The 25,248-nt window shown below is 45.6% G+C and overlaps 2 protein-coding genes across 13 annotated transcripts in view; one reads left to right on the forward strand and one right to left on the reverse strand.

Annotated features, from left to right (window-relative positions):
- Window positions 1-7: 7 nt before the first annotated feature.
- On the forward strand, window positions 8-19,968 carry TDG (thymine DNA glycosylase). Its single transcript, XM_051845841.2, has 10 exons — window positions 8-261; window positions 6,990-7,132; window positions 10,503-10,744; window positions 11,515-11,584; window positions 14,253-14,388; window positions 14,581-14,663; window positions 14,744-14,838; window positions 16,999-17,170; window positions 17,567-17,692; window positions 18,023-19,968. The coding sequence occupies exons 1-10, from the start codon at window positions 239-241 to the stop codon at window positions 18,151-18,153; spliced, it is 1,221 nt and encodes a 406-aa protein (XP_051701801.1). The 5' UTR covers window positions 8-238; the 3' UTR covers window positions 18,154-19,968.
- Window positions 19,717-25,248, reverse strand: part of GLT8D2 (glycosyltransferase 8 domain containing 2) — a 41,646-nt gene continuing 36,114 nt past the window's right edge. For 4 of the 12 annotated variants that reach the window (XM_070052787.1, XM_017342076.3, XM_070052781.1 and 1 more), the window contains 3 exons: window positions 24,657-24,769; window positions 23,575-23,616; window positions 19,717-20,691 (listed from right to left, as the gene is read on the reverse strand). In XM_070052787.1, the coding sequence (XP_069908888.1) occupies window positions 20,643-20,691; window positions 23,575-23,616; window positions 24,657-24,769 (204 nt within the window). In that variant the 3' untranslated portion in view covers window positions 19,717-20,642. Of the gene's footprint in view, window positions 20,692-23,574; window positions 23,738-24,656; window positions 24,770-25,248 lie in introns of those variants that run through there. The other 8 variants (XM_051845842.2, XM_070052788.1, XM_002711232.5 and 5 more) reach the window with 6 other exon arrangements.

Raw genomic sequence — 25,248 nt, forward strand, 5'->3', positions numbered from 1 at the left:
ACGACGCGTGGGACCCGGATCTGAGAAGGCGGAAGTGGCGCATGGAATGGGGGCATCTGCGGAGGGAGGGGGTCTGGAGAAAAGTGAGGGTGGAGCTTAAGGCCAGCCGCCGTCCCGGTCTTGCCAGCAATCGGAGCCAAGTCTCTGGGATCGTACCGCCGTGCGAACCCCGTCGTACCCCAGAGACCAGCCGGCCGCTTGCTTGGCAGGAGGAGTCTCGCGCAGGCGGCCGCAGGGCATGGAAGCGGAGAACGCGGGCAGGTAAATCCGGGGGGCGGGGCGCGGCCCCTCCCCGCGCTCCCCGCGCCCCTCGCGGCGGCCTGCGGGCGAGCGCGCGCACGCTGGGGTCTCGAGCTGCTCGGGCCGTCCGAGCACAAAGGCCAGGGCCGCGCGTGCGCACCGCGGGCCTGCGCCGGTCACGGGCTCGGGCCGCTCCCGGTGCTCCTGGAGCCGGGGTCGGTGGCCGCTGGTAACCCCTGGGCTTCGACGTCCGGTAGCGAGCAGCCGCAGTCTGGGTGGTATTTCTTTCCGGATGCCCTTCCTCCACCGTCCAGCACCGTGCAGACTGTGACGAGGGAGTGTCCTAATCAGCCGCAGTTTTCCTTGTGTAGTTAGTAGAGTGACGGTGGCTTCCTCCCCAGCAGCTCACTGAAAGGGGTATTAAGGGTGGATACTGTTGCCATGGGACTCTGTGTAGCAATCAAAAGCAGTCCATCGAAAACCTGCGAGGGGTCTTGGCACGATCCTAAGAGTCTGTCTAGTGTCCTTTGCGAGCGTTCGTTACGTCCAGAGAGGGTTTTGCGAAGGCACAGAGTTAGAGGTTCGAACTCCTAGCAGAAAGATGAATGAGAACTAAGGTCCCCGGGTCTTTAAAAAGAAAAAAAGAATGATTTACATTGAAATAGCATACTGTTAGGCCTAAAGAGGAGTAGCCTGACTCTCAGCGCCCAGTGCTGAGCTTGGGCCAGACGCCACAGTTCTTTGGGCCTCCTGTTGAAGCCTGTAAAATCAGCACCTCTGGAATCTGTGGGTGGCTGCCTTGCGGAAGGTGGGTACTTAAGTAACCCAAATAAGCAGTCTTAGAGTTAGGAAGGAGACACACGCAGATTACGTGTGTACTTGATCCTGACTTCTTGGGCCAAATGCTGTACTCTGCTTCTTTCCCTGAAGACTTTTACAAGTAAGAGAACTCCCAGAACTTGTGGAAATCTCTCACCTTTGTGATCCTCCTTTTAAGAGCAGAGTTCAGTCTGAGCTGAGCCTACCACCAAGTGCATCAGGTATTTGAGGCCTTATTTTGTGTCTTAGTAGCAGAATAACTGGACTGAAGTACATGCTTTAGCTCAAAGCTGTGGTTTGTGTTCACTTCCTCCGTAGGGCTGTTCTGGGGCATTTTTTGTTGGGACTTGCAAAGCTGTCACCTTTAGGAAATGAGGAAATTCAGTGTAGCATTCGAAGGAGTTTCTCTTCGAGGATCCGGGAATGACTCAGACCTGGGTCATCCTGAGACAGTGGTTCTCTGCCATCCTTGATTTTGGGCTGATCCAGGAATGGAATCTGCATATAATAAACTTTTTAGTTTGGAAGAATAATGTTAAAACATTCGAAGGAAAATATTCCATGGACATAGACTCAAAATGGAAAATAGTCAAGAGTCTTTAAAGGCGACCACAGTCTAATCAGTCAGAGAGGGGAAGAGGAGCAGTTGCGTAAGGGGACTAGGATGTTCCACACAGGAAAGGGACTTCTACCCAAGACGGGAAGTAGGATGCCAAACCAAGGGAGACTTGAAAGAGTTAAACAGACGGAAAGATCAGTCCTCAGCCGAGACCCAGATTTCTGGGAATGTTAAATGAACCAGGAAGGGCTGTTGTATTAGATGTGGACAAAGAGAAGGACAAGCTTTGGGTTTTTTTTCTGCCCAGCCCATCAGCATGGTGTTAGTGAATGACAGAAAGTATATTTAGTTTGTGTTTTGATTTTACACCTCCCATGTCGAGGAAGACGATTGTCGGGCTGGAAATGGCAGAACCAATGTCCGTAGGAGAAAGGTAAACCTCGAGAGCAGTGAGGCCCTTGGAGGAGACCTTAGGCTGCCTTTGCAGAAACTGTGTCCTGGCCTAGCGGGGAAAGGCCAGACTGCAGCGTTTGGGGACTCAGAGACAGCAGGCGCGGGATCTGAAGTGTGGAAAGAAACAGGTGTGTCCACATGGACACGGCTTCTGAACAGATTTCGCTACGTGTTCTAAAACGGACCAGTGCATACCAGGCTGTAGTGTGTGTTTAGAAAAAACAAAGACCAACCTGTGTAGACTGGATCGGGGGGATGCTGACAAGAGGCACCTCCTGGTCTCTACTGTTGCGGCAAGTTGACTGCATACCAAGCACTGTTTGGGTGTTTTATGTGTACTAACTAATCCTCATAACCAGTGAGTTGGGTACTGTTGTTCCCAGATGTGGAAACTGGGGATAAAGAGGTTAACGAATTTGCCTGCAAAGCTAGCAGCTAGCAGAGCTGAAATCTGAGTCTAGGCAGTGTGGCTCCAAAGTCTGCCTTCCTAGCCAACAGCACTGCCTCACTGCTTCTCTTTGTGAGTGGGATGAGGATGAACTGATGGTGAGTCCAGTTAAGCAAAATCAAAAATCAATTTCCTGCCTGGAAAGTCAAAGGAAGACGAAAGAAAGGTCCATCCTGACCAGCCACAGGGCTCTGTCTCCAACTTCATTCTTTTCAGCAGTTGAACAACTTCATGATGCCAGTGGCACACGGATAAGATCTGAATGACCCAACTCTGGGCGGCGTTTGTTGAACTGATAGGTTGAGGCAGAATCCCGATTCCGGCAGGCTAGAATGGGGAATCATCTTTTACAGAAAGAGACGCGGTCCTGTCTCTGGTGCGGGAAACCCATGATGAAGTGTGCGACGAGAGAACAGTGATGGGAGAGCAGTTGTCCGTGCTGATAAACACGGTGTGAATCAGCAGCATAATGTGGGTGCCAGTAAAGCTAACGAAATGGGTTCTGCATTGAGGATGAGAAAACTGATGGCCCTGCCCAGGCTGATGATCTTGTATCTGGAGTATTTTATTTGATTCTGGGTACAAAAAAAATGACCAAACAGTGAAGACACATACATTCGTATCACATGAAGAAACTAGGGCTGGCTCAAGTCATTATATTCATATTTTCTAGTACAGACTGCACGTGTAATATGCTCACCTCCGTTTAGCAATATGAAATACAGTGTTCTGGTAGTGATGGTGGTGTTCCATTATAGGTCACGCAATATGAGCATTTGAATTGTTTAGCACTGATCATTCTTTTGTAAGTATTCAGTTTTGCATACGCATGTTTAAGTGAAGATAAAATTTATTCAGAAAACAAACTTAAATAGTTAAAATAGTGTAAAATAACTGAAGACTAAGTAAGTTGGAGTCAGTAACTTTCATTTGCTTGAGAGGCACTGACAGAGAGAGGATAGAGAGCGAGCTCCTCCATCTACTGGCTCACTCCCCAAATGCCTACAGCAGCCAGGGCTGGGCCAGGCTGAAGTCAGGAGCCAGGATCCCCATCTGAGACTCACACATGGGTGTCAGGGGTCCAAGCACTTGAGCCATCATCTGCTACCTTCTAGGACATTAGCAAGAAGCTGGATCAAAAGGAGAACAGCCAAGCGTCACACCAGCACTCCCATATACGATGCAGGCAGCTTAGCCCACTGTGCCACAGGGCCCACCCCCTGCAGTTGGTAGTTTTAGAGAAAACTTTTATTAAAGATTTTGTTTTCTGAAATACAGCAGATCTGAATCAGCTTGTCTTCTTAATCAACTCTGGATGTATATGTATATGTTTTGAGAAAGACTGTCAGAAAATTAGTTCATCTGTTTCAGGCACCTGTCCAAACCAGTCCTGTGAGCCGTGTAGTTCCATGAAAGGAGGGCACACGTGGAGGCCAGGAGAGAAGGGATGAACTGCAGGAAGAGAAATGTCCTACAGAGCAGTGGGGGTGGACACGAATGATGATGGAGAAAAGTGGACAAAGGCAAATGAAAACATTAATCCAGCTAACGGGTTTGATTCCTGGGAGTTATGGAAAATAAGACATCTCTGAAGTGTAGTCTGATCCCCTCACTTGCTCCGTATTTGTAGAAATCACTGACACTGACCCGTCATTTTCCTGGTGAGGGAACAGAAGCTGGAAGAGGGGGCAGGGCTGGGCAAGTGCTCTTTGCCGCTGCCCCCCTCGTAGAGCCTTATACAGAAGCACTGGCGAGTTCTGGGCCGTTAGATGGCAGTTACCAGACAAACGGCTTTATGCTGCTTACAAATTCAGCTAATCCTAGATACTAGAAAATGTAATTATCCATCCCTCTGGTTTCCTGGCACCCAGTTTCATGAAGGTTTTTCTGTAGACAGAATGCCTTTTTCTGCCAAGTGTTAAGAAGGTTATAATCCATCCTCTTCCTTTTGTTATGGCTGCTAGGGAGCTGCGAAGATAGTCAGGCTGGGGCCTGCACTGTGATGTAGTGAGCTAAGCCTCCACCTGCAGTGCCAGCATCCCTATGGGCGATGGTTCGAGTCCTGGCTGCTCCTCTTGCAATTCAGCTCTCTACTATGGCCTGGGAAAGCGGTGAAAGATGGCCCAAGTGCTTGGACCCCTGTGCCTGCAATTATTTTCATAATTTATTGAAAAGAACTACTAATAATATTAAAGAAAAAATATGAAAAAGGAGGACATCTTTCTGCCAGGCGTGGTTCTAAGCACATTCCCTTCTGTTCATTTTTACGTTTTAACGTTCAGGCCTTCTACATAATTTACCGTACTCTCTTCTATTGTCTTCTGCTTTGAAATATACATCATGGCTGGCACTGGACACAGGCGGTTACACTCCCACGTGGGACACCCGCATTCCCCCACAGAGTGCTGCTGCTTCCCTTCCAGCTTCCGGCTAATGGGCACCCTGGGAGGCAGCAGTGAAGGCTCAGGTACTTGGGTCCCTGCCAGCCATGTAGAGAACCGGGGTGAGGTTCTTGCTGTTGGCTTCAGCCTGGCCCAGCCGTGGCTGTTGGATTTGGGGGGTGAACCAGTAGATCAACAGAGGGAGAGATCTTCCATCCACTGGTTCACTCCCCAGATATCCGCCATAGCCAGGGCTTTACCCCACCAAAACACTGGCCCCTCTCACTAATTCTGAACCTTTTCTTTACCAGTTCACCATTAAAGGTAGCCTGAAGTGGATTGCCTGTTCAGTGTCCAGTGGGATTGGCCCCCAACCTCCTGTCTTTACTTATTTGGCACTCTAGCTTTGCCATGAACCTGTGTGCCTTAGACCAATTAAGCTTATCTGGTTTTAGTTTGCCTATTTCATTTTTTTTAAGATTTGTTTATTTATTTGAAAGAGTTACACCGAGAGGAAGAGAGAAAGAGGAAGAAAAAGAAAGAGATCTTCCATCAGCTGGGTCACTCCCCAAATGGCCGCAGTGGCCTGTGATGAGCCAGGCCAAAGCCAGGAGCTTCTTCTGAGTCTCCCACATGAGCACAGGGGCCCAAACACTTGGGCCATCCTCTGCTGCTTTCCAGGCACATTAATAGGGAGCTGATTGAAAGTGGAGCAGCTGGGATATGAACCAGTGCCCATATGGGATGCTGGCATCACAGGCAATGACTTTATTTGCCTGTTTCTTGCTTTATCATTTTATTGAAATGGGATTCACACACTACAGCATTCACTCATTGGAAACCTACTAGGCCAAGCTTGCTCCCCAGAGTGGCTGGTTCCAGTCCCAACTGTGTTCCCAATTCGAGTTTCCTGCACATGTGTGCCATAGGAGTCAACAAGTGAGGGCTCAAGTACTTGGGTTCCTGCCACCCATGTGGGAGACTCTGATTGAGTTCCTGGGTCCAGGCTTCCACCTGCCCAGCCCTGGCTGCTGTGGGCTTTTGGAGGGGTGAACCAGCAGACTGGGAGCTAGTACCTGTGCAGTCTGACATGGTTCTCCCTTCCTACCTCCCACCTTCCCTCCTCCCTCCCTCTCTTTCTTTCTCTGCCTTTCAAATGAAAAGAAATAAAGGATACTTATTTGTCTTTTTAATCTATTTTCTGACCTCTGCATTCTCTTTTATCCAGTGTCACAAAGACAGGTGGTAGAGTATCTTAACATAGAAAACATTCTCTCTGCAACTAGTAAACCATACTTTCCCATTTTGTTTCCCAGCATTTTTCTGCCTCCTGTGTATTTAATAGCATTCTTTGGCATTGTCTGTAGCTTAAGTTTCACCACATCCCTGCTAATAGTTTGCGACAGGTCGAAGGTCATCAGAAAGATTTTTTTTTTTAATTATTTGCTTTGAAGTACTGTACTGTTTATTTTGACAGAGTATTTTGAAGGAAGTTTAAATCATGTTCAGAAAAGAAGTCTAGAGGATTTTTTTGCTTAATAATTTTAATAGATATTTACAGAGTATCTACTTCTGATCTCCATTTAGTGGCAAAAATGTAGCAAGAACAAATCTTAATGGATAAATACGTTAACAGATAAATAAGAAAAAAAAAAAAAAACCCAGAAGTTGAATGGAAGAAGATCTTTGTGACAAGATGATTAATTAGTTAAAGTGGGGATACAGATTGTGTTTGTAGACGTTTTAATCCTGTGTGATTTAAAGAGCCTTTCCAGTCTGGCTACTAGAAAATTCCCACGATCTCATAGAAAGTACAGGCTGACTTGCCAAGACAGGGGTGTTTTATTGGTGACACATCTGTCATTATGTTGCGTGAGAGTTAAAGTTCTTTTGGTGAACACTCAGGAAAGGTTGGCTGGGTGTGCATAGATGGGCTTAGATCTTCCACCTGTCTCTCTTCCCCAGTTAGCTAAATATATTCCACAGTCTGGTTGCCAGATGCACGGATCCCAAAGAGCTTCTTTGCAGCTGATCATTTGAACTTGGGTAGTTTGATTATGCTTATATCGTCTACCAATTGTTCTTTCAGCTATTCCCTTCAGCAGGCTCAGGCTTTTTATACGTTTCCCTTTCAACAAATGATGGCCGAGGCTCCCGATATGCCGATTGTGAACGAACAGCAAATGCCCGCAGAAGTCGCAGCCCCCGCTCCTGCTGAGGAACCTGTACAAGGTAGCATTCACCACGGTAGTTCACAACATTGGGTATTGGATCAGCCGTCTGATTTCAGGACGGGTTTAGCGATGAATTAAGTGGTTTATGTGTGCTAAGCACAGGGATAGGTTCTGGGTAATAAGAGGACATGGATCTTGCCCTCAGCGCTCTCAGTCTGGTAGAGAAAGGCAGTGAGTAACCGTGTTGCCCCTCAGCACACGAGGTAGTAAAGGAGGCTACAGGATGGGTGTTCTGGGCCTCCTGTAGTTGGCACTTACCCTGGTCTGAGAACATAGGCAGTCTCCCAGAGCAGAGAAATAGCACCAGAGCTCTGCACCTGCAAGGGTGAGGAGACTCCGTCCTTGTGCGGAACACAGTGGGGAAGATTCCAGGCTGTCAGGGCACAGACAAGGGAAAGGATGGATATGACGCAGAGTGGAGATGGAGTGATTCTCTGTCATTGCACTCCAAGGTGCAGCAAGGAAATGAGGAGGGATGGGGTGCGGTGGGGGCAGCGGGGGGGGCCTGCTTTTTATCCTAAAGAATGTATCTTCTATCCTGAAGGCAGCAGGGAGCTGTTGAGAGAATGTCAGCAAAGGGATGGCTTAAATAGTGGGCATTTTAAAAGTACATCTGAAAATATTACAGAGGGGAGATTGGCTGGTAGAGAGGAAGGCAGAATTGGGAGGCACGAGTGGGTTAGAGACTGAGTGATCTGGGGGAGAAGTGAGGAGGCCCTGAAGGAGCGGAGAGAGAGCTGAGAAATACCCAAGAGGTAGAGCTGCCTGACTGACTCACGGGGTCCACGTGGAGGATGAGGGAGAAGAGGAAGTGTGTTTGTTTTACTTTGCTAGAATGAAATACCCGAGGCTGGCCCACGCATGCAGACAGGAGGTTTATGTAGCTCACAGCTGTGGAGGTTCAGCGGCGTGGCACCAGCGTTAGCTCAGCGGAAGGCCTCCTCCGGGATGGCGTCGCGATGGAGAGATCCCTTCCTCAAGGGGGAGGCCAGCGAGGGGCTGGTGGCCTAAAATCTCTTCAGTTAACCAGTGGGCCTCCCGCTAGACCCCACCTCTTTTTTTTTTTTTTTTTTTTTTTTAAGATCTATTTATTTGAAAGAGTTATGGAGAGAAAGAGGGGGAGAGGCAGAGAAAGCTTCCATCCACTGCTTCACTCCCCAGATGGCCACAGTGGCCAGGGCTGGGCAAGGCTGAAGCCAGGAGTTTCATCCAGGTCTCCCATGTGGGTGCAGGGGCCCAGGTATTTGGGCCATCTTCTGCTAGTTTCCCCAGGTGCGTTAGCAGGGAGCTGGATCAAAGTGGAGCATCCAGGAGTTGAACTGGCGCTCATATTTGCCAGCATTGCCGGCAGCAGCTTAACCTGCCGTGCCATAGTGCCGGCCAAGACCACACCTCTTAAAGGGTCCATATCACCTCCCAACTGCCATCCTAGGGACAAGCCTTCCAACAGACACTCCTGGGAGGCAAACTCAGACTCCAGTAAACTCCCACGTTTCTGGCACAGGCAGTTGGCTGAAGGAAGTGCCAGTCAGCAAGACACAGAATTGGAAGAGGAGGTGAATAGATTTTGGGGAAATGGAGGTGGAGAGAGGGTAACCGTTTTCTCTGTTGTTGCAGTATTTGAATGAGCTCAGAGTTTGGGTTTATGATTGCAGGAGCGCATCCACCTCCATTGCGTTGGAGATCCCTCCTGCCCTTGTCCCGACCATGTTTCTGGGCAGGGAGCGCCAGGATTTTCCCAGCCACAAGCCAGTGTGGTGGGTCCCTTGGCTTAGGGAGTGCCTACAGCAGTGAGAAGAAGAGAGAAGCTCCCCTGATCATGCCAGGCTCGGCTAGGGAATTGCCAAATAGGAGCAGGGAGGGGTGGTGCCCAGGAAGTGAGGACGGTGTTACCGAACTGAGAGTGAGAGAACCGAGGCTTCCTGCTGGGCAGCTGTAGGTCACGAGTTCTCAGCCAAGGGTGAGTTTGTCCTCCAAGGGGATACTGGAGTGGCATGACTGGCAGGGTGCTGCAGACATCTAGTGGGTTGAGACCACAGATGCTGCTAAACATTCTGTAATGTGCAGGGCAGCTCTTACCACGGAAAATCACCCAGCCTAGAGCACCTGTAGAGCAGAGGTTCCGATAAGCGTGCTTTAGGTCCTGAGATCACATCCCTGGTCTTGCCTTTTGAAAAATACTGCAGGGGCCGGTGCTGTGGCGTGGTGGTCTCATCCTCCGCCTGCAGTGCTGGTATCCCTTATGGGCACCGGTTTGAGTCCCGGCTGCTCCTCTTCCAATCCAGCTCTCTGCTATGGCCTGGGAAAGCAGAAGATGGCCCAAGTCCTTGGGTCCCTGCACCCGTGTGGGAGACCTGGAAGAAGCTCCTGGCTCCTGGCTTCGGATCAGCCCATCTTCGACCATTGTGGCCATTTGAGGAATGAACCAGCAGTTGGAAGACCTCTCTGTCTCTCCCTCTCTCTGTCTGTATCTCTGCCTCTCAAATAAATAAATAAATCTTTAAAATAAAACAAGAAAGAAAAAAGAAAAATACTGCAGCCCAGAGGTTTCCTCAGCACCTCTCAGTTCCCCTGTTTGACTTCCTGTGGAACAGGCTGTACCTTGTAACCTCTGACATAAGCCACATGCCATTTGAGGTTTTCTACTACTAGAAGTTACGTGAAGATTGAGTTCAGCTGTTTTGGCTTTCTTTTCCCATTTTTTTCTATTTAACCTTCTATGTTTTAACTTAAGTATTGGTATATTTACATTTTTTTTTAAAGATATATCTATTTATTTGAAAGGCAGAGTTACAGAGAGGTAGATGCAGAAAAAGAAAGAGGTCTTCCATCTGCTGGTTCACTCCCCAGTTGGCCGCAATGGCCCAAGCTGCACCGATCCTAAGCCAGGAGCCTCCTCCATGTCTCCCACATGGGTGCAGGGGCCCAAGGACTTGGACCATCTTCCACTGCTTTCCCAGGCCATAAGCAGAGAGCTGGATCAGAAGTGGATTCCCTGGGACTAGAACCAGCGCCCAGATGAGATGCCAGCACTGCAGATGTGGCTTTACACCACAGTGCTGGCCCCCTATATTTACCTTTAGAATCCCTGGGGATAACAAGATGCTGAGTAATATTGATTATGATGGGTGTTTCTTTCCACGAATAGCTACGGGGGAAGGGAGGGTGGGCTGGGACCCACAGAGGCCCAGTTCTAGGGTAAAAGAGGAAGTTACTGCAGAAACAGGTGGTGAGAACATAAGTGTGACTATAAGAAGTTTTAGGGAGTGAGTAAGAAAGGGTATCAACAGGGTAACTTCTGAGAAAGCTGCTGAAGGGTCTGGGTTACAATCATCTGCGTCTGCATTCGAGAAATCCTTGTGTTTCAGAGGCTCCAAAAGGAAGAAAAAGAAAAACTCGAGCAACAGAACCCAAAAAACCAGCAGAACCCAAAAAACCTGCTGAGGCAAAAAAATCTGGCAAATCTGCCAAGTCAAAGGAAAAGCAAGAAAAAATTACAGATGCGTTTAAGGTGAAAAGGAAAGTGGACCGTTTTAATGGCGTGTCAGAGGCTGAACTTCTGACCAAGACTCTCCCTGATATTTTGACCTTCAACCTGGACATTGTAATTGTAAGGATTTTGTCTTCATTTGCTTTTATAAACAGCATCAGTGGATTAGCTCTACTCAGCTGTTGTCCATGCAGACAGCATTTTGCTTAAAAGAACCATTTCTGAGAATCCTTTTGGTGGAAAATGGTGCCATCTTCATGAGGTTGTGTTAATATGCAAATGTTTTAAGAGGGCAGTTCCAGGTTGGAACTATCTGAGGTAACAAGATGTGACCTTGGGCAGGCCTTCACCTTCTCGATTACTGTTTTCCTTGTTACAGACAGGGTTAATAATAATCCCTCCCTCACAGCGCTGCAGTTCAGTGGAAGGACCCCTGTGGGTCACTTGGATTCCATGAGCACTGAGAGTGCTCCCTAATGACTGCACTGATTTTCAGCTTGTTTTTGTGTGTGTAACTGTGAGAACCGTCAGCATTTGAATAGCTGTAGCTGACATACAGCATGTTACTTGCAAGAATTGAGAGCAAGACTTGTGGCTGGGCAGGGGCTCAGATTGATTGATTGTTTCAAGATCTTTCCTCTCAGACTGTAGTGGGTGAGGGTCACAGACAGGGCGTCATGAGGTTTTTCTGAACAACAGCAGATCTCTAATAAAGGTAGTCTCTTTCTCCATGTCGATCGAGAGTAGTAACTGACAAATGGTACCACTTACGATGCTGTATGAAGTTTATATCTTAATCAGTTCAGTTTTGCCCACCACTCCTCCATAGAAGCCCTAAGTCTTAAACCCTAGTTTCTAAGACTAAAAAGTGTAATTCTTTTGTTTGCTAGATTGGCATAAATCCAGGACTAATGGCTGCTTACAAAGGACATCATTACCCTGGACCTGGAAACCATTTTTGTAAGTAATTTTTATTTATTTACTTACAAATTAGGTATCTTTGTTCATAGACTTTTTCTTTAACCAACTGTGTTTTTTTAAAGACTTTATATGTAAATATACCTTCATTCTGTGTGTATGTGAATGTGTATATGTATATGTATACAGTGTACATGGAACATGGCTTTGAGGTGCTGTGCCACTGTTAGCATTTTGGTTAACATCTGGTATGAGAGTGAAGGGACATGAGAAAGAGTACTTTCTCCTCTGTTTGAATTGTTTGCAATGATTGTAACTACTCTTAAATGATTTTTTAAAAACTATTATCCATAGACGTGGTAACAGTAGTACCTCTTTATGGCTGTGCAGACAGAATACTGACCCACATTTTTGTTGGTCTTATTCCCTAGGAGAAATGAAATGCATTGATCACTGGCAATCAAATTGTAATAGTTGTGAAATGCTGTGATTGAAGACATTCTGTACAGATACTACTAGCAGAAAATAGTAGTAAAGATGCTATTCATTTACATTTATTTATTATTTACTTGAAAGACAGAGAAATCTCTCATTCCTGGGTCAGTGCCGGGAGTCAGGCTGAAGCCAAGAGCCTAGAACTCAGTCCGGGTCTCCCATGTGTGTGGCACAGTCCCAAGTACTTGAGCCATCGCCTGCTGCCTCCCAGGGTGCACATTAGCAGGAAGTAGAATTGAGAGGAGAGCCAGAACTTGCACCCGAGCACTCTGATATAGGATGCAGGTATCCCAAGTGATGTCTTAAGTGCTGTGCAAACACCAGCCCTAAGATGCTCATAATTTTAGAATGAGCCTTAAAACCATAACTTACATATAAACTGTCTTTTTAAAAAAGAGTTATTTATTTAAACGGCAGAGAGAGAGTTCATCCATCCTCTGGTTCACTCTGCAAATGGCCACAACAGCCAGGGCTGGGCTAGGCTGGAACCAGGAATCAGGAACTCCATCTGGGTCTCCCCACTTGGGTGGCACAAACTCAGGTACTTGAGCCATCATCCACTACCTTCCCAAGCACGTTAGCAGGGAGCTGGCTCAGAAGATGAGTAGTCACGATTCAAACTGGCACTTCAACATGGGATGCTGGTGTGCCACAAGACCCACCCCTTATATATAAACCACCTTAATCAACACAGCCTAATAGAATAGTGCATGCAGTAAGCCCTTAGGAAACATTAGTTGATTTTTTTAAGGTTTTTTTTATTTATTTGAGAGGTAGAGTTACAGACAGAAGGAACAGCAGAGAGAAAGGTCTTCCATCTGCTGGTTTGCTCCCCAAATGGCTGCAATGGGAGCTGGCTGATCCCAGGCCAGGACTCAGGAGCTTCTTCCAGGTCTCCCACATGGAACAAAGGCCCAAGTACTTGGGACATCTTCTACTGCTTTCCCAAGCCATAGCAGAGAGCTGGATTGGAAGCGGAGCAGACGGGATATGAATCAGCATCCATATGGGATGCCAGCGCCACAGGCAGCAGTTTAGTCTACTATGCCATAGTGCCGGCCCCAACATGAGTTAAGAGTGACATTCCCTTTTTATTTTTTAATTATTTTAAGATTTTATTTATCTGTTTGAAATGCAGAGTTAGAGAGAAGGAGAGACCAACAGCGAAATGCTCCATCTGCTGGTTCACTTCCCAAATGGCCACGTCTAGGCCAGGCCGGAGCCAGGAGCTTCTTCCTGGTCCACCGTGTGAGTGACAGGGACCAAAGTACTTGATCCACCTTCTTTTGCTCTTCCCAGGCCATTGACAGGGAACTGGATGGACCGTGGAGCAGCCAGGACTTGACTGCCACCCATATGGGATGCTGGTGCTGCAGGCAGCAGCACAACCCCCGCGCTATAACACCAGCCCCAAGAGTAACATTAAACGCATTTAGAGCAAGTGACAGTAACACATTTTTAGAACTAACAAAACTTTTTCTTCATTTTCTTTTTGAAAGTATCTGGTGGAGCCATTGTTGTGGCACAGCAGGTTATGCCACCACCTACGATACCACCATCCTAACTGGGCATGAGTTCAACTCCCAGTTCTGGTCCAGGTCTCTGCTAAGGTGCCTGGGAAAGCACTGGAAGATAACCCGAGTCCTTAGGCCCCTGCCCCACCCATCTGAGAGACCTGGTTGGAGTTTCTGGCTCCTGGCTCTGGCTTGGTCCAGCAGCCATTTGGGAAGTGAACCTGTGGATGAAGATTCCCCTCTCTCTCTTCTCTCTGTGTCACTAGGCTTTTCAAATAAATAAATCTTTAAAAAAAAACCTTTCTGGTACGTTCTGAATTTTCTGAATTCTCCATTTTCTTCACTGTCATGGTGTTTGTTGTTATTAGTGTATGTTTGTTGGCAGGTTATGTTAACAGCAATTATTGGAAAGGAAAATAGTTTCAAAGTTTCCTACACTAGTAGCTCTGTCTTCTCAGACAGAAAAGGAGATTATAATTTTAATCTCATAAAGTAATTACGGTGATTAAATGAGCTAATCCATGTCAAGGATTGACCCCACACATAGTAATTGCTCAATATGGTGTTTGAGCTATGTTACCATTTTTTAATATTCTCAATCTTATTTTTTTTCATTTCAAGAATAGAACCTAGATTATCACACCATTTCTTTGGGCAAAAGCCTTTGACCTGCAGAAATAAGCTGAACTGTCTTTTCGCAGGGAAGTGTCTGTTCATGTCAGGGCTGAGTGAGGTCCAGCTGAACCACATGGACGATCACACTTTACCTGGGAAGTATGGCATTGGATTTACCAATATGGTGGAGAGGACGACGCCAGGCAGCAAGGATCTTTCCAGGTAATGACGTAGCACTGGGGAGTCGGAACCTTGAACCTGCTGGCACTCACAGGCCCTGAGAACATCATCCACATGCCCTTCAAGCTGAGCTCAATGACTATATGATGTGATCTTTTATTGAAAACAGCCTGAATTTAGCGTATTAGAAATGTTGTCACGTTTGGTTTTGACTACTTTTTAATTCAATTTTAGTAAAGAATTTCGTGAAGGAGGACGTATTCTAGTCCAGAAATTACAGAAATATCAGCCACGAATAGCAGTGTTTAATGGAAAATGTAAGATTTACTTTTAAATTTTATCTTTTCTTCTTTGCTAATGTTATAGACGCTGTAAATATGTTTGTATTTCATTTTAGGTATTTATGAAATTTTTAGTAGAGAAGTTTTTGGAGTAAAGGTTAAGAACTTGGAATTTGGGCTTCAACCCCACAAGATTCCAGACACAGAAACTGTAAGTCCTTAAAATGGCAGCTGGAGGTGAAATGTTGTCTCTCTTCCTTGGTACTCCCTATCCATTGTAGTTTATGCCACAAAAAAAAGCACACTGTATTTTGTTGAATAATATCTATACATATATCAACTTGAACTAATAGTTACAAAGTAATTCAGAAACTGTTAGGATCTTATTAGAGACATATTTATCAACTAAATGTCTTAATGATGTTATCCACCTAAACTATTAAGAGGAACTGGCTCATGTACTGCATTTAAAATATATTTAGGGGCCGGTGCTGTGGCGCAGCAGGTTAACACCCTGGCCTGAAGTGCCGGCATCCCATATGGGTGCCAGTTCTAGTCCCAGCTGCTCCTCTTCCAATCCAGCTCTCTACTGTGGCCTGGGATAGCAGTGTAGGATGGCCCAAGTCCTTGGGCCCCTGCACCCACGTGGGAGACCCGGAAGAAGCTCCTGGCTCCTGGCTTGGGATCGGCGCAGCTCTGGCCGTTGTGGCCAACTGGGGAGTGAACCAACGGATGGAAGACCTCTCTCTCTGCTTCTCCTCTCTCTGTGTAACTCTGACTTTCAAATAAATAAATAAATCTTTATAAAAAAATCAGGAATAAAATATATTTAATGGTGTATGCTTATCAAATGCAATTGAGTTAGCCCTTGGACCCAGTTATGAAAGAAACATGACTCTGATGAGAAAAACCACAGGTCCTGTTTGTATATTCATTTTAGAGCCATATAAATACAGCCCAGACAAACATTCAGAAATAGCAATATTTCCAAACTCTAATTTCTTTTTTTTTAAGATTTATTTATTTGAAAGGCAGTTACAGAGAGAGAGAAGTCTTCCATCTGCTGGTTTACTCCCCAAATGACCACAGAGGCCAGGACTGGGCTAGGCCAAAGTCAGAAGCCAGGAGCTTCTTCCAGGTTTCCCACATGGGTGCAGGGACCCATGCACTTGGGCCATCTTCCACTGCTTTCCCAGGCCACAGCAGGGAGCTGGATCAGAAGCAGAGCAGCTGGAACTCAAATTGGTCCCCATATGGGATGCCAGGACTGCAGGCTCTGTGGCTTTACCTGCTACACCACAGTGCCAGCCCCTGCATTTATCTTTTAAAACTTAGTCTTTATCATGAAATGTTAAAGTTGCTGATTTATTAGTGATTTAACTGTGAAACAACAAAAAGACCTATCTTTTTTTAAGCTTCTGAATCATTTTAATAGAAGAATATCTTTAGATTGGAAAATATGTTATTACAAAATCCAGTAATATTCATACTACATAGCTTTATGAATCACCATTTTCTACACATACATAAGCAAAGCAAGTAATGTGTTCTTCCTGTAAAACATGATATGGAGGCCAATTTAAAAATTATGTGAACATGCATATCCTATCAGCCTCTCACAGGCGCTTTTTAAAGACAGTTTGTTACCATCAGCCAAGCTGATAAATGCAGCTGTCTTTCTTTGTAGCCATTGCACTTCCAGGAATTTATTGGATATACTCAAACATTCAAATATGTACAAAGGTTTTGTTTTGTTTTGTTTTGTTTTCCTACAGCTTATAATAGCAAAAAATTAGAAACAGCCTAAATGTCCCCAGTTGGGCTCTGGTTGAATAGATTATAAAGTACTACACAATTATAAAAAAAAAAAGGAAGTTCTTTTTTTACTCTGATTGTAATTATTGAGTGCAGGACAGGAAGTAGAGCATGTTAACATTCGTATATTTTTTTAAAAGGGGCGCGTATATCCAGATACCTTGGATTGTATGTTTATGGCATCTCCGGAACTGGCAGCATTGTTTGCCCTTGGGTGAGGGAACTGGGTAAAGACAGAGCCGGCAGGGAAGACTTCATTATACACTCGCATGCCCTTCTGTCTCTTGAATTATGAACCATGAATCATGCATTTCTATTGAAAAGACTTTACTGACAGATGGATGTTTGGGGAAGAAGGCTGTTTATGTTTTATTTATTGACTTTGAAATAAATACTACAGATCTGAACTTAAGCACAACTACTTTTATTGATGTTGCATACAATATAAGTATGTGGTTAGGTATTAAGTTAGTAACTCTAAGATAAATTGTATAATGTCAGTATGAGTTGATTCAGTAGAATTGTAACATTTCTGAAACTAAAACCTTGATTCCAGCTCTGCTATGTGATGCCATCATCCAGTGCAAGGTGTGCTCAGTTTCCTCGCGCTCAGGACAAAGTTCATTACTACATTAAGTTGAAGGACTTAAGAGATCAGTTGAAAGGCATTGAACGAAACACAGACGTTCAAGAAGTGCGGTATACATTTGACCTACAGCTTGCCCAAGGTATGCTACTGTTATTCCTTTCATTCATTTATATACCATACAGAAAATAGGTTGTGGATACAGAAACAGGAAAAGAAAAGAAAAAATTGTATTTGCAGCCAGAGGGCTCTGATAATAGCCATTAGTCACTGCTGCAAGTCTCTTACCAAGGTTCTCCACCTGCATACCCTGAGGATACAGGAAACATCACATTGTGCCTAAAATTAAGTGTAATAAGCTTCTGTAATCCTTATGAGTTCATCTGGTATATGCTACAAAGAGTTTAAAAGAGGACTGCAAAAGATGTATTTCAGCATTCATGAACATTTAAAGAAAGAATTGCTCATGATTTCTCAACAAAGCTGCCTTCAAAATTGTTGTACAAAATCCATTTTAAATTTTTTATCTCTGTCACAGAGGATGCAAAGAAGATGGCTGTTAAGGAAGAAAAATACGATCCTGGTTATGAAGCAGCCTACGGTGGTGCTTACAGTGACAACCCGTGCAATAGTGAACCTTGCAGCTTCCCGTCTAATGGGCTAGGTATGTTCCCTCCCCCATGAGCGTCGCTTCCAGAGACTGGTCCTGTCAGGATTCAGGGACTGGGGGTGAGAGGCAGATTTTACAGAATGAGAGTAAAGTACTGACGAGTGGGAATGGTAATATACGAAATGTTACTTAGTGATGGTGAAAAGTTGGTGGTATTTGATGTTTACATGGACATTACAACTCATTTCCTTTAAGGCATCTTAGTTGCATTTTCCTCCTTTAACTAGTTTAATAATAATTCCCTTTTAAACCTCCTGACTTGATTATTTTAAAACTTCTAAGTAGACTGGGCAGAATTGCCTGACGTTGTTTCCTTTCTCCTAGCTGCGGACAGTGCGGAGTTAAGAGAATCAGCTCTCAATGCCATTCCAGATGGGCAGTGGATGGCCCAGCCGTTTACAGACCAGATTCCTTCCCTGAACAATCACTGTGGAGCGCAAGAGCAGGGTGTCTAAGAATGCTGTTTCTCAGCTCCGCGTGAATGCTGCAGTTTTAATGCAGTTGTCAAGATACAGAACCTCAGTGTGCTAACTTAATATTTTAGTAGTAGTTTACTCTAGCGATGTCATTAGTGTAGAACAGTTGTGTGATAGAACCAACTGTATGAACTAAGTAATTTGGAAGGAAAAGTAGGGTTTTTTTGTATGTGATTTTGTATGTGAATTAACCATCATTCCAGCTTTTTATATATTTCATGTGTGAAGAAATTGATTTTCTTTTGGGAGTCACTTTTGATCTGTAATTTTAAAATACAGCAGTCTGAATATTTATAGTTGATCCTTAACTGTGCATAAACCTAGGCAGACTATTACTCCTTTTATGCCTAAGGAGGGTGTGCTCATGGTAAGAATTAGCACAGCTAAGGAAGCAAGTATGTTGCTTTTCACATATGAAGTTAGCCCTCAGTGGAGTCCCATTTGTTAGTGTTTGGTGGTAGCTGAGGGTCACCCCAGGGCTGCCTAAGTTGCTCTCAGCTCAGACCTCTTCACGTTAGGAGTGGTGTTGAGAGTTACTTAGCAGTAGAAATACGGAGTGTGGCCTTGCTGTGGCAGGGCTGGCCCAGCCTCCTTCCCTGGCCTTGGCCTCCTGGCCCCTGTGTGCTAATCCTCCAGGAGGCAGAAACTCTCCGCTGGGACAGTCGGTTCCAGAGAGTGCAGTAGAACCCTGACGTTGTATCACGTAGCTGTGTTTTACTTGAGAGATAAATCTGATAGGGAAGGAACTGAATTTCTCTGTCAGTATTTATCACCATTGTAATTTTAGCCTTGATTTTAAGGTTGGTGACATGGAAATGGGGTAAGAAATGAATTTTCAGGCTGAGCAAAAGATGGCTGGAGGGGTTTGATAATCTCACTTAAACCGGTGCTTTCTATACATGAGATGTACCAAAATAAATAATGCAGAACCTTTCTTGCCAGGTATATCTAGTAAGCCAATAATTTTAAAAATCCTTTCTCTGCATCATTGCTGATACTTAGTTGCTATGGACTACGTGAATCTCGTGGGAAGGTTGGTTTGAAATCTGTACCTTTGTGATGTTCTGATGCCTTTCCCATGGTGCTACAAATAGTCCAGACCCCTAGGTCTGGTAGATGTTCAAGCTGGGTATTCAGAAATGGCCATTTGCATTGACTCCTACTCACTCCTGAATACTCCAGTTCCGTACATACCCAGGGAGCATGCTCATTTTCAATATGAAATATTTACAAGGTTCCTCTTTCCCCCGAGAGGTGGTATGTCTTGTTCTTCTCTTTGTAATAAGAGAAACAAATTCTTGTGACTCTTAGTATGCTTTTTAGCTGTGGTAATGATGGTTTTATTTTTCCTGAAGTCTAGGTCAAGCTGTGTGGAAGTCATTCGTGTTATTTAATGATGTACTGTACTGCTGTTTACATGGCCGTCTTCTGCGGGTGCTCTGAAGTGCCTTGCATCAGGGATTAGGAGCAATGGAATTATTTTTTCATGGGACTGTGTAAAGCATGTAACTAGGTATGGCTGTAGGAAATAACTATTGTAGCTTTACAATAGATTTTTTTTATTTGACTGGAGAAAATACCTTTTAAATTATGACAGATGCCCACTAGATAATGGGTTTGAAGATTTTCCAAGCCTACAATAATGGTGTTTTACATTGAATATGACTGATACATAATAAATGTCGGTATATCCTGTACATGACAGTATGAGACTTTTTCATTAAATAATATGGAAAGATTTTGAAATTCATCTGACAGTCTGATGGTCTTTACAATAAAAAAAAATTTTTAAGAGTGAAATACCCTTGGCCTTCAAGCTTTTTTCTGGCCAGACTCAATGGTATTCCTTCCCCCTTCAAACCTGCACCAGTTCTCCTTCTAGTATTTAGCACTCAGAATATATACATGATGAAAAATTTTAAAAATCAATGACAATTTTATTTCTTCAGGCCTCCATGTTTTAAATGTAACAGTGCTATAAAAGGCAAGATTGAGAACCTGTTAAAAAATACCTACATGTAAAAAATACATTTAGAAAATGCTGAATTTGTGGCTGTAAGTGCCATTCAGTGGGAAGCACCTTGATTGCCCATAGCCGGCTGGGTTTCTTTCTTTCCAGCAACATGCTTCACTCACAGAATCGTGGCCTCCACGATTATCACTTGGGCTTAAGGAAACACACCCGTGCCCGTCTGGTCCGAGGTCCAATCTGCACAGAGAAGTTTCTGGTTCTCGTGTCGTGGATTGTACGTGTCAAAGGTATTGCTCCTCAAGCAAACGTGTTGCAAGGCTACAAAGGGACAGTTGCAGCTTTTCCCATAGGGAGTATTTAAAACGTTGAGTTCTGTCAGCTGTTGTGATGGAGCTTAAATACCCCTGCAGGATCAGGGACAAACCAGCTTTCCCACAAGTCGTTGTGAACGCTTGGGAAGTCCCAGGGTTTGTGCCTTCCATTCCAGTGCAGCAGTTTAGCTTCCTGCAGGAAGTGCTCTGAATATCTGGCATCCGGATTCCAGCCTTCGTTGTGTGCAGAGGGAAATAGTAGACTTGTTAGAGAATGAAACCTGCCTCGTAACATTGGATATAAATTCATGATTTAAAAGACAATTAAAGGATCAAGCTGTGAAGAATTTCCCACCCTCCCCAAACCTCTAAAACAGCCACTGTGACCTTAGTGATGTCCGTGCACACCTGAACATACAAGCCCATTCCAAACTGCATGGAAAATGGGATTAGAAGATAAGCGGATTGTGGTGCAAAAAGTTTTGAAAGTCACGCAGTTTTTTTCATGATACACATCTGCATGAAAAGGAATGTGATGTCTTATTTTTTTTAACATTTATTTGAAAGCCACAATGGCAGAGAGAGACCAATTGCCCATGTGCTGGTTCACTCCCCACATGGCCGCAACAGCTGGTGTGAGGCCAGGAGACCAGAACTCCACCCAGGTCTCCCACTTGGGTAACAGGGCCCCAGGTACTTGGGCCATCATCTGCTGCCTTCTCAGGTGCCTTCAGCCGGGAGCTGGATCAGACATGTAGCAGTCAGGACTTGAACTGGCGCTCCAGTATGGGATGCCAATAACGCAAGCAGCCGCGTAGCCTGCTGCACCACAGCGCCAGCCCCTCGATATTTTAAAGCAACTCCGAGTCTCCTGAGTAGAGAAGATGATTACTGGAGCATGCTACACTGCTTTATGGGGATAACAACAAAGTCCGGCTTCTATGATTCATAGTACAGCTGGGGACGCCGCTGCAGAAGAGGCGCTAGTTGTTTCCAGCTACGGTGGCAGAACTCGAGTGATTTCAGGTCCAGGAAATCTGCACAAAGGAAGAGCTCAACTGGGTAGAGCCTCTTCATCTCCGCTCTGCGACTGAGACTGTGGACACCTCAAAGGGGCTTGCAATGTGGGGGTGAAACTTGGCTGAATGTGGTCCATCAATTTTAAAAGCCTGAAGCTGGGGCCGGCGCTGTGGCGCAGCGGGTTAATGCCTTAGCTAAAGCACCAGCATCCCATATGGGCGCTGGTTGGAGCCTTGGCTGCCCCACTTCCGATCCAGTTCTCTGCTGTGGCCTAGGAAAGCAGAAGATGGCCCAAGGCCGGCACCGCAGCTCACTAGGCTAATCCTCCGCCTTGCGGCGCCGGCACACCGGGTTCTAGTCCTGGTCAGGGCGCCGGATTCTGTCCCGGTTGCCCCTCTTCCAGGCCAGCTCTCTGCTGTGGCCAGGGAGTGCAGTGGAGGATGGTCCAAGTGCTTGGGCCCTGCACCCCATGGGAGACCAGGAGAAGTACCTGGCACCTGCCATCGGATCAGCGCGGTGCGCCGGCTGCAGCGTGCCGGCTGCGGCGGCCATTGGAGGGTGAACCAACGGCAAAAGGAAGACCTTTCTCTCTGTCTCTCTCTCACTATCCACTCTGCCTGTCAAAAAATTAAAAAATTAAAAAAAAAAAAAAAAAGATGGCCTAAGTCCTTGGGCCCCTGCACCCAAGTGGGAGACCCAGAAGAAGCTCCTGGCTCTTGGCTTCAGATCAGCACATCTCCGGCCATTGTGGCCAATTGGGGAGTGAACCATCAGATGGAGGACCTCTCTCTCTCTGCCTCTCCTCTCTCTGTGTAACTCTGACTTTCAAATAAATACATAAATCTTAAAAAAAAAAGCTTGAAGCTTACCTATTTGGACCCACATGTAATACCTATTAATGTTACATTGCTTTCTGCATTCAAAATACTATAAAACCAGATCATCTTTCAAATTATTTCTGTGTAGATGTACTTTGTAAATCCCTGATTCCAAAACCTTCCAAGGAAAAGTGATGACTTTCTGAATATGCCCCTCCCTACTTGTCAGTAAGATAAGGTAAGGTAAGGTACCTCATAAAGTACAGTTCTCAGTGGCTGGTCCAAGACCATAAAATGCTCGAACTCTAAGCTCCACCAAGCGGTTCCAACACAACACTTAAAGATTCTACTTTAATGGAACTTTCTGGACATGGAGATGTTGCTATTTGATCTGACAGTGAGTCCAACATCATTATAAACCAAAAATGACAATGCTAGTGCCCCCGACTTCCTGTGTCACTCTTGGGTGCATGCATGTGGTTGGGAAAATCAAGGAGAATTTTGGTAATGGTGTGTGAGTGTACACGGGATTGCTAAGACATTCAGCATCCATAGTTATGTCTGTCCTTTGGTTTCAGGAGAAGGGATGTGACACCTTGTACAGTTTTAAGAATTGGAAATAATATCTTTTTCAAGAGAACCTAGTCCAGTTCTTACCCATTACACTAACAAGCACTTGGTAAATAAGTTCATATGCATTGTCAGTAATTCTTAAACAATCCCCACGGTGTGCAAACAGAGTCGTTTTATTGACTCCTTGGCAGTGGAGTGTAAATCACATGCAGTGCCATATTCCCGTTTTTAAAAATGCAAAGTATTGGCCAGCGCCGCAGCTCACTAGGCTAATCCTCCGCCTTGCGGCGCTGGCACACTGGGTTCTAGTCCCGGTCAGGGCGCCGGATTCTGTCCCGGTTGCCCCTCTTCCAGGCCAGCTCTCTGCTGTGGCCCGGGAGTGCAGTGGAGGATGGCCCAAGTGCTTGGGCCCTGCACCCCATGGGAGACCAGGAGAAGTACCTGGCACCTGCCATCGGATCAGTGCGGTGCGCCGGCTGCGGCGGCCATTGGAGGGTGAACCAACGGCAAAAGGAAGACCTTTCTCTCTGTCTCTCTCACTGTCCACTCTGCCTGTCAAAAAATAAAAAAAAAAAAAAAGCAAAGTATTTGCAAATTTCTAAACAGTACTGGCCCAGTGGTTTTGGATAGGGGATCGTGGCAATGTGTTAGAACGAATGTGAGGGGTTAGCTACCACCTTGCAACATCAGCATCTCATATGGGTACCTGTTTGTGTCCTGGCTGCTCCACTTCCTATCCAGCTCCCTGCTAATGGGAAAAGCAGCAGAGGATGAGACAAGTGATTGGGCCCCCGCCACCTACATGACAGACAAGAAGAAGCTCCTGACTCCTGGCTTCGGTCTGGCCCAGCCCTGGCTGTTGTGGCCATCTGGGGAGTGAACCAATAAATGGGAGATTGTTCTATATATATATATGTCTCTCCCTCTCTATAACTCTCTGAAATAAATAAAATCTTTAAAAAAAATAAAACAAAAACTGGGACTGTGGTGTAGTGGGAAAAGCCGTTGCCTACAGCCCTGGCATCCTACATGGTAGCTGGTTCAAGGCCCAAATGTTCTACTTCCAATTCAGCTCCCTGCTGCTTTGCCTGTAGGTCCCTTACACGCATGTGGGAGACCTAGATGAAGCTCCTGGCTTCTGGCTTTGGCCTGGCACAGCCCTAGCCTTTGCAGCCATTTGGAGAATGAACCAGCAGGTGGAAGATCAATCTATCTCTGCCTCTACCTCTCTCTCTCTGTAACTCTGCCTTTCAAATACATAAATCTTTAAGGAAAAAAAAAATGTGAATGTGTCTCAGTGCCAAGCTGTGTTCTAAACAGTTGACTTGTATTTGAAGTTAAAAGTAATCACATAATGGCCTAGCTGGGACTCCACACGCAAACCCTGGCGGCTGCACTCCTGTAAGGAGTAAGGCTGGTAGAGGACTCACACAGGACACAGTAAGCAGCTGCTTTGGCTTGCAATGCCAGCCATCTCGGTTCATCACGGGCCATTATGCAACTTTGGTTTTGTCCACAGTAGCAATACAGGCATGTGAAAAAGTTGTGACAGTTATATGAGCATATACTATATGCTAAGCTGTCATGTAGTAACTTTTCATGAATTCCTAGAAACCTCCATGGTAGCTAAGGAGAGAAGCTGCCCCTGCAGAATCTGAGCACTGAGGGTTAAGATACTCACCCAGGTCACGTGGAGCAGTTGCACCTGGTGCTGGAACACTCTCCCCTCACTGGGTGGTGCTCCCTGGGTCTACCATAGACATTTGCATAGTTTTGTGGAACACTTACCCAGGTGCCTTATGTGCCACAGGGGGTTGATTGTGGAGTGTTTCCCGTGAAACACAATCAGCATGGGGGATGTGGCCACCCCTCCGCCCAGGGAGCTGCTGTAGAGGTTTTCCCTAAAAAGCCGAATAGAAAGGCGTCATTTGGCCTAGGGCCTCCCCAAGCTCAAAGTAAAATCAAATACTTTCAAGAAATGTCACATTTTCATTTTGCGAAGTGTCAAGCATACACAAAACTGTTAGAATGCCACATCACCCACATTCACGGAGTGTTCATGTTTTAATAGTAGATATAGATCAAGTTCTGATCTTGTATTAGTTAAATATTCACAGTTATGATGGTATTAAAATAAACAGGTAAAGACTGACATGGGGCCAGCTTTGTGGCATAGTGGGTTAAGCTGCCACCTGTGATGCCAGCATCCCAAATGGGTGCTGCTCCACTTTTGATTCAGCTCCCTGCAAATGAGCCTGGGAAAGCAGCAGAAGGTGGCCCAAGTATTTGGGCCTCTGCCACCCATGTGGGAAGACCCAGAAGAAGCTCCTGGCTCCTGACTTTGGGTTGGCCCAGCCCCAGCCACTGCAGCCTTTTGGGA

The sequence above is a fragment of the Oryctolagus cuniculus genome, chromosome 11 (assembly GCF_964237555.1).
Source record: "Oryctolagus cuniculus chromosome 11, mOryCun1.1, whole genome shotgun sequence".
NCBI classification, from domain to species: Eukaryota; Metazoa; Chordata; class Mammalia; order Lagomorpha; family Leporidae; genus Oryctolagus; species Oryctolagus cuniculus.

What these genes read in the sequence shown, in the direction of transcription:
- TDG (XM_051845841.2), top strand. Translation starts at nt 239, where the DNA reads ATGGAAGCGGAGAACGCGGGCAG. An exon ending in TGCTGAGGAACCTGTACAAG is followed by an intron (nt 7,133 to 10,502) that starts GTAGCATTCACC and finishes CTTGTGTTTCAG; the next exon opens with AGGCTCCAAAAGGAAGAAAA. An exon ending in GGCAGCAAGGATCTTTCCAG is followed by an intron (nt 14,389 to 14,580) that starts GTAATGACGTAG and finishes ATTCAATTTTAG; the next exon opens with TAAAGAATTTCGTGAAGGAG.